The sequence below is a fragment of the Salvia splendens genome, chromosome 9 (genome assembly GCF_004379255.2).
Source record: "Salvia splendens isolate huo1 chromosome 9, SspV2, whole genome shotgun sequence".
Lineage (NCBI taxonomy): Eukaryota > Viridiplantae > Streptophyta > Magnoliopsida > Lamiales > Lamiaceae > Salvia > Salvia splendens.
In genome coordinates, this window is record NC_056040.1 from 4420385 (window position 1) to 4430054 (window position 9670).

General features: G+C 34.7%; 1 protein-coding gene across 2 annotated transcripts; it reads right to left on the minus strand.

Annotated features, from left to right (window-relative positions):
* Positions 1–1328: 1328 nt before the first annotated feature.
* Positions 1329–8859, minus strand: LOC121747107 (protein LEO1 homolog). Of its 2 annotated transcripts, none has more exons than XM_042141093.1 (9): positions 8604–8859; positions 5077–5408; positions 4304–4436; positions 3995–4207; positions 2292–2465; positions 2101–2229; positions 1868–1990; positions 1687–1790; positions 1329–1610 (listed from the first exon to the last, which is right to left on the minus strand). In XM_042141093.1, the coding sequence occupies exons 2-8, from the start codon at positions 5178–5180 to the stop codon at positions 1695–1697; spliced, it is 972 nt and encodes a 323-aa protein (XP_041997027.1). In that variant the 5' UTR covers positions 5181–5408; positions 8604–8859; the 3' UTR covers positions 1329–1610; positions 1687–1694. The 2 variants fall into 2 exon arrangements, with proteins under 2 accessions (XP_041997027.1, XP_041997028.1); XM_042141094.1 differs by having other exon boundaries at positions 5046–5408.
* Positions 8860–9670: the final 811 nt, after the last annotated feature.

A 9670-nucleotide genomic window follows, 5' to 3' on the forward strand; every position in this document is an offset into this window, starting at 1 on the left:
CCTAATAGATAAAGGGTAACAAGGTCTACGTATAAATACTAGACCCTCGATATAGAGGGATTTAAAGCTGGAATTAATATGTGAATTTATTACGTGCGAGATGAATGAATTAGATTAATTTTGGGTCTATTTTATATTTTTGGGGATTTTATTCAAGAGTATTTTGATTAAGGGTGGTGAAAAATATCAAAGTACTGAAATATCAATCTTATCGTATCGAAAAAATATTGAAAATAACGATTTTTTGGTATATCATAACTTTCGGTATGGTATGAAACATTACTGGAAGATTTCGATAAGGTAACATTATGAATTTTCACATCTCCTTTATACCGCGACATACCGAAAATATGGTATATGTATGCCATATATAGTATATACTGAATTTGTTGTTGATATCGTAAGGGTCCCATTATATGCAAATCACCCCCTTAGTGTAGAACTAGAGACTAAAATGGCCATTTAATCTAAGTTTTGATGGATGAGATGAGAGACTGTACAAATAATTGGCATTCATCCTAAGAGCAATTTTACTTCATCTCAGGGGCTATTTAGTCATAATACATTATTATAAATTATTTTCATTTCTCGAGTGAAGTTATTTGATTATAAGATGAAGCAATGTGATTATAAGATGAAGAAATTATATTATAAGATGAAGTTATTTATTTTGGACTCTTCAACTTTGGTTCATTTTAACTGAATTGTTTTCATTTCTCGTCCGTCGGGCTAGCTCTAGGGCGTTGGTTTTTCGTCCATCGGGCTAGCCTAAGGCAATAGCGGACTAGCCGAGTGCCCTAGCCGCAAACCGATGAATAGGGCGTCGGCTAGTCCGCTATCGTGGATGCTCTAAAGGGATGTCATTTGTCATAATTTCTAATTTTTTAAATACTCCTATCATATTAAAAGAAAAATTATTTACTAAAATATAGATAATTTTGTAAACCTAAACAAATAAAGATCAATTTTGTTATAGTGTAATTTTCAGAAAAAATATCTTCTTCTATGTACGTATTACTCCCTCCATAAGTCATTTAAAGACTCACTTTGACTCGGCATCAGTTATAAAGCTTTGACTTGACATATTTAATATTTTGAATGCAAGCTCATTTAGCCTTTATCAAATATTATGAAAAAATAATATCCTATAAAATTAGAATTTGAGTCTTCAATTTTAAATTTAATATTTGATAGCATAAAACATTTAGATATAAAATTGAATTACAATTTCAATATCTCCCAGTTCCATAATTTGATATTAAAAGTAAATAATTAGAATTTTCAAATTGTTATAAAATTGGGCATCTCCACACATTGCACACACAAAATGCGCAAGCGCACGCACACACTTACATCAATTACCATTAACATTTTCATTGTGTATCGACGAACCCTAAAAACATTGCATTGAATGCATAACTAAAGGATTATCTTTGATAAATATATATAATCACGCCAATGAAAGCATATAAAAAGTTTCCAGTAATTTATTAAGAGAATTGTTCCTTAACTCAGCAACTCATCAAACCCCTGTCATGTTCAAGTTCCAACTCCCCTCAGCTTTATCCGCGTCTTGGCCTACGCTTCTTAGTTTGACGATCTTTCTGCCTCTAAGAGTAGAAACATATAAATCTTCAGTGATAAGTTTCTACGCATACAATCAATCAAAGATATCTGAAAGCATACCTCAAGATCTACGTCGTCTGTTTCATCAGATACGGTTGTTGTGATTGGGTGTCATTACTCTTCTGGTTAAGTGAGCGATTGTCTTCAGTTGCTTTTTGATCATCCTAGTGGATTTTGTAAAACTGATTCAACAACTGGAAAATAACGTCGTAAAAATGTGGGATTCGTGTAAGCACTCTACCTGCTGTAATTGCTCTGGTTCAGGCATAGCACCATGAACAGTCGAACTATCGGGATCAGAAACTACAGAAGATGAAGCAACCTTTTCCGATTTAGAGAAGCTCACCAGAGACCGGTAGATGCCCTGTATAGTTAAGGACAGGGATTGTGGTAAACATGCGTGCGGTTATAAATGGACGATTGAGGGCTACTATTTGGTATATGAAGCATGCAAAAATGAATGATTTATGACACCTGATGCCAGAAGAAAGAATATGATAGGATCTTGTTTGCGACTTCCTCCGTGATGTCAAATGCTTTATTCCCAATTAACAACTGGAAGCTCCCATCCGACCAATTCACAATGCGTGCATTGCTTTCAACCTGCACAAGATTAGGTTCAGATTCTAGAAAACATGATTTCTTGGCCAATTTGAAACACTTACAGAGATTGTTCCATCAATGTTTACGACATTTCTCCATTGAACGATATTGGTTGATGGGATAACCCTTTCAGATCCGGAAGTGTCTGTTATATAAATATCTTCCCCCGAGTATGTTGTTGGGTCAAATGGCTTACTATCAAATGCTATTATGTTTGAGAGTTCAGTTGTTGCCATCTGCGAATATGAAGTTTCAAGTTATATATACGCAGATTTGAGCTGCACACAAAAGGTAATCCACATGCGCGAAGTATATACATGATAAGAGTAGAAGGAAAACTAACAAAGAGAAACCAATATGAACGATTGTGAATAAAACTGTGAAGAAGTCCTGCCCAGCATTAAGCCACACTCTTCCAATAAATACACAACATACACACACTTGCACAGACATACACATACACACACCTGCACAGACATACACACACACACACATATACACAAATTTGCACACACACACAAGTACACACCTGCACACACACACACACATACACACACTGCATAATTTCTTTGAATTCAACTTCAAATACATTATATCATTTTACCGAACAAAGGATTTGGAATTGAAATTCAATTCCGTGGAATTCTAATTCTAATTCCAATTCAATCCTAATTCCGTGTACCGAACGAACCCTAATACTTTTGTTAAGATTATTAGTATCCACTTAGGTTGGCCAAGTAGTAATACAATCATGCAACAAGTTCCACAAGCAACTACGTGCTTCTTGTCTTCACTTTGCCAAATTATTAGTCTAGATTACCAGAAAAGTCTATTATACCTACACATAAAACTCTTTAAACATTCACTATCCGAATAATGTGTGACTGACATTTCATCCGCCACTGTTGGAGACGCCTTGGAAGAGTTTGCTGTACACATATAAGCGTTTTAAACATCATGTCTCAATGACATACGACCATTACAAACATTAGGATTTGATGAGACTTATTCCAATCATTATATAATTTGTTGGACTAGTGGAAGAAAGAGTCATATGTTTCTAGATTCATAAAGGTATTAGGATAAGGTTTATATGATCAAATAAAAGACACGCTAAAATCAATTCGTATAGTTCATTGGGGAACTTTTGAAAGAAGTGTGAACATCACGAGGAATTAGAGGCGATTAATCTATATCCAAAACCACGTGAAACCAATCCAAGAAACTAATCTGAATCAAGCACCCGAGTACATTTTGAAGAATTCTGAAAAACAGAAGCAGGATAACAAACAGGTCTCAATAAAATAAGAAAATAATGAGTAGGCAATAAAGTAGTCCACAGAAAAAATCATGAAAGGCAACATCAGTATGCATCTCAATTCAGCTCCTGAAGATTGTATTCAGGACACCATCACAAGCATTACTTGCATCATGACCGAAACCAAAACCCTCATACTCTAAATAACCAGCTTTACAAATCAAGGACACTACTAAAATTTGAGAACAAGCATATAAAATGACTTTGCAAGTAATCATATTTACACTAAAATGCAACAAGACATCAATCAATTGTCACATTGTAAAGATATATTTTATCTTTGTTTTCATCAACAAATGAGGCTCAAAAATGCTAATTTCTTAAGTGTGTCCAAAACCTTCTATTTATTTGTGGCAACCTGCTAATAATTGGATAAAGAATATATGTATCAACAGCTAAAATAGTAAAAAATGCATATGGTCTGGCAAAAGCAACAAAGGAGGTAACCTGAGATGGGTCAGCAAGTGGAGTGCGGTTTGGAAACTCCAGCACCAGCAACCTACCGATTGACTGCTCCTCCAGTTTATCCTTTGACTCCCCCTCTAGTTTATCGTCGGCCTTTTCTTCTTCTTCTTCGGGTCCAAATTGTGTATGTTCACTTGATACAATACCTTCAGACTCCAGATCTCCCTCATAACTTAATTTGTGTTCAGGAGATATCTATGTTGGCACAAGAAACATTATAAGTACATTCTGAATCACTGGGTGGCCAACAACCAGAAAACTAAATAATCATTATAGTGTCTCAATTCTCACAGAATTGTTTTTCCCTTGATCAGAGCCATACTCAGCTTCATATTGTCCTGGTTCCTCATCTGAATCCCCAAAAAGAGCACGCATTACATCTTCAATTCGAGCTCGATCCTTTCCATTCTCAGTCTTTAATAACCTGTCATAACATAAATTCTCAGAGCTAAATGGTTCAGCAAAAAAATGCAGAAGAAAAACACTAAAATGTGAATAAGAGAAATATTACAATGATAAATTGCAATCTACAGCCCTGTAAAATTATCAAGTCGGTGATACATCAACAACTCAAATAGAAGGCATAAGTGCTCTCAGAAAGGGGCTCAGAATACTTATTGTTTGCCAGCCTATCAAACAAATACTTCAATATGTAAAGCACATCTCAACTAGTTTGGACAACTTGGGTTCAAAACTATGACAAACTAATTGAGAGTCATCATGTCTTAGGTGGGCTAGCCAGCTGAACTGGGCTTACAATATATCCAGCCAAGAATTAATGGGTGTTTACTTTCTTAGATATACTAGTCTAGGGATTGATAACTACATTGACCAATTGTAGGTTAAAAACAATAACATTAGCAGGATCTTCGCCAAAATTCAGAAGCATCAGAAACAAACTGAAATTCAAGGAAAATGGGAGCATAAAAAATACTTCATGGTACTAAAAGATAATTAATCGAATAGCTATAGATTCAATTTCAAACTAATTAAAGCACACCAAATAATAGAAACAGTCACAAGAAAGACAAACTATTCAAAAGTGGAGGGTTTGAGCAAAAGACATTGAGCTACTACTCTCTTTATCGATCCCTCCAGCCTCATCATTAAACTCAGCTCCACCTTCAGTTTTGACCCTATGTCTAAATGTGCTTTTATTATCACACATAGGCCCTCCTTCATCACAGTTACATGTGCTTCCGCCCTCATGATGTAACTCTGCACCACTTCCAATTTTGATCTCTTCTTCTGGTGCTGTTTGCGTATGGTGCTCAAACCCTCCATCGCTAGACCTTGAGCATATGGCATCCTCATTTAACTGAAGACCACCATCAATTTCAACCAGTTGACTAGATATGGCATCATTAGCATGTTCAGTTCCTCCGTCCCTTTCATCCTGAAGTGAAATGTCAAACACAAAAATTAAGCAAATGAAGGAGAAACTATAAATCTATTACAGGAGAAAAAGGACAATAAGGAAAGTTTATAAATAAAGCACAAGTGCACAACATGGTGATAAAGTGTTTGAACAGTATCTGAAAATTTAACAAGGTGTAGAAGCAACAAACATATGAAAAACCAGGAGAATCATCTATACTTCATTTGCTTCCCTAGTTTGTTCTGATGTCAATCAATCTTCCAACAGGTTTTTACGTTAACCAAGAAGCATTAAGCATAAAATACTTATGGCTCATTTCCTTCATCGCCTGTACTCTTCCTATAAAATATGAAATCCATATGCATCATCTGTGACGTTTCTCAACTGGACCAGATCATGCAAGAGTTGGACCTTGATGAGGAAGGAACTCAATCCAACTAGTGCATCCCAAAATTAGTTCAGCAATCACAGAGATATTCCTACTACTAAATGAGTAATTTTAGAAATAAAAGAATTCAACACGTTTCATTGAGGGCCTGAGGCCACTGAATTTTCATTTAAGAGCTACTCATAAAACCAGAGAACCATTCTCGAAAATATTTAAATTAAAATAGCACAAGGAAAATAACTAAACCCTAGGTTCCTATTTCAATCTCAATTCAAAAAAGGAAAAACTATCTGTGGATGACAGTCACCATCTACGCATACACAAAGTAATGATTATGAATTTATGAGTTCAAACATAGGATATTCAATTTTCAGATATTTTTTAATTCCACGTGCACAAAAACATTAGAGATTACAACCCAGAGCAAAACAATATTGGCAAGAATGATAGACCATAAGGAAGCCGTCATTACATTTAAGTTGTGCCCGCATGCCAATCACCTTCCTGATGTTGGATTGCAGGCAAAAAGCTGTCTAGAACATATATGAATGATGTAAAATAAAAGGTTTACTCACATATTCTGTATAATTGTACATTCAGAATTTTTTATGCATGTGTTATGTAAATTTATCCCCCCAAAAATTCTTAATTCTTTTGTTGCCATTTTTAACAAGTCTCAAGCAGAAAATAAAAAACTAAATAAATGCAACCTAATCGGAAAATTTTTGTTAGATCTTCTGAATTGGACCGTACAGACTCATTAAAAACATGCTATTAGCTAAAAAGGAAAATAAGACGAACAAATCTTACAGAGATAAATTCAGGCTGGTGGTTCATTTCATGGCTTGATGCAGACTCCTCTTCGGATAGATAGCCAAATAGATTTTGCAAGATTTGATCTCTATTCATTTTTTATATAACTACCCTTAAGTGAGATGGAGGGAGGGAATGGGTACTTACCCTGAGAGAGAGACTCTGAGTGTATGAACTCTAAAATGAATTCTGGATCTATATGTTCTGCGGCGGAGTTATTTAGAATGAAAGTTCAGATTCTTTCCGGAAAGTAAACTGGCATTACGAGTAACATTTTCTGCTGATTATTATTTTGAAGTTTCTCAGAGACCAGTAAGTAAAATCGTGAAGAAAGAGAAAACAATGGCAAAAAGTAATAAATGCAACGAGATGTTTTGACACCATATTAATATGATCCTAAGTGTCTCCTAAATGATTTCACGAGTAACACATGGTTATCACTGAAGACTGTGTCCTTAATTATACAATTGACAATAACACATACGATTTTCACTGAAGTTTGTGGTCTTAATTGTACAATTGACACCATATTAACACAAGTTTTACAATTTTTCACCTAAGATTGTGGCCTTAATTGTACAAATTACAAATGGATGTGGTGCTAGTTGTTTTAGTAAATCTTGGTGGCATCCCCTTCCCTTTCTCCACCACCGTTGTTACCCACATCATTCTGTATCTGCTATCAAGATCAACATAATTGTTTTTCTTTCGAACTTACCATGCCTCTAAAGACTACCATCATGCTTGTTATGTAATAGTTGATCCTTTACTGAGCACAGATTGTTACTCAGTGAAATACTAATAATTACCTCTCTCGAGAAATTTTTTTAAGCAATAAATGTAGAGCAGATTACTTTATATCTTCAAGGATCGTCTCAATCCCTTACATTGACTTGAATTTTTAAAATTTCATGGACAGCAGCAGAGAACCACCCAGATAAATATCATTATAATTCCAATAAAAGCCTCTATTTTCGCTTACATTTTGTTACACCAAAGGTCAACCAGAATTTTTTTTTCAGGTTCAACTATAGTCCAGAACTCTTGGTCAGGTCCGATACATATAACATGCCAAAGATTGCCTAGTGATGCTGAATTCTGATCCACTTAGTTGGATGATTGTGTTACATGATTTTCCAAAGTAGGAAAAACATTCATAAATGAAACAGCTCACATCAGAAGATACTATGCAAGGAGAGGCATTCCATTTTATATGAAAACATAGTCAAGTTGAAATCTAAGACAGAGTGAAATCCATCATAGATGCTTCTGCTCATAGTTTTAAATTCATTTTCCATTTCTTTTAGGAATTTAGCTTTTAGTACCAACAATGAATTATTATCAAATAGCAACTCAGCAATTCCAATTCTATAATATAAAAAAGATGCATATATATGGAAATTGCACACTGGATAATTCAACAATATTACTCGAAGGCAAGGAAAAACAACGTATCACAAACATGACTAATAAAGCGTATTCTCAAATAGTACATGATAGAGTTACCACCATTGGAAAGGAAAATGCTTGGTAATTTTTTCTGTGTCAAGCATTGAACAAAACCCAAACAGTTTGCTATCCTAGCCACTGTATGTAAATTTCTTGCTTACATAGTCTTATATTTCAATTATATGCCAAATTTTTTTGTAATCACCCTAACCAGAATACCCACGAAGTCAAATAGTCACCAGTCTAACCATAAAGACACTCAAACAGAGCATTTGGCTTATCAAATTCATAAACCAAAAGCTTATATGGATGAATGATTCAGCTACATCACCTTCTAATCTCAAAATCTCTCTCATTATTTACCTATAACAAACCTTTCCAGGTTCACTTAAGTCGGTATCGCACATACTACAGCAAATATGTTACCGCAGAAGCATACTACTCAAGTTTACCTAAGTCAGCATTAGGTCGAAATAATTGTAATCAAATCATCCCCAAATTAGATCAGCACGTAAATATCAAATTAGAAAAACGAATTGGCTCTCGTAAACAAGCAACAATACCTGAAGAAGGCGTCAATACACGAGATTTTAAGCAACGGTTTCTCATTCTCTCCCAAATTGCAGAGTTTTGATTCATTATTCACACAAACCGAAAATTAATCTCTCGTACTCGATGATCTTCTCAGAATACCAAAAATTAATTTTCAGAGTATGAATGCAGCTGAGATTAAGAGGGCTGGAGCCTGGAGGTAGATGAAATGAAAAAAATGTGGGCGTCGATCATCATGATAAAGGCTATTGAAATGAAATTCGAAATATTAAGTGAGTTTCTCTGATTGTAAACATAAATTACATAATTTGGGGTCGTGGAAATATTATATTTCAAAGAGTAAGTCTATTTTGGTCATGTGGCTTATATATAAATTTGGCTTCAAATATTCAATTTTTAAAAAACGGGTTCATAACAAATGAAATTCGTATCGATGCGGTTCTTTTTTTACGGTTCCATCAATTTCCGACGGTCAACCGTTAATTAGTGTTTTGTTGGCCGGATTACCCATTTATTACTGCAGCTATTTTTTTTACTTTTTTAAAAATTTCTGAAATATTTGTAAAATAGAAATCCTTAGGGTCCATTTGGTACACAGAATTGGAATTGAAATTGTATGGAATTGAATTGGAATGAATTGAATTATAATTCACATAGTGCACACACTACACACATTTCACACATTTCACACATTTTACACACTGCACATATTTCACACACTACACACATTTCACACACTACACATACTTCACACACTATACATATTTCACATATTACACACACTACATATATTTCACACACTACACATGGTTCAAATGTGTGGTGTGTGAAGTGTGTGTAGTGTGTAGTGAGTGTAGTATGTGAAATATGTGAAGTGTGTGTACTGTGTGAAACGTGTGAAATGTGGAAGTGTGTGAAATGTGCGTAGTGTGTGTGAAATGTGTGTAGTGTGTGTGAAATGTGTGTAGTGTGTGAAATGTGTGTTGTGCGTAAAGTGTGTGAAATATGTGAAATTGTGTAGTGTGTTGATACGCTCGGATTTTGCACTGTTTTAAGGCCTTTATTTGGTCCGTTTTTA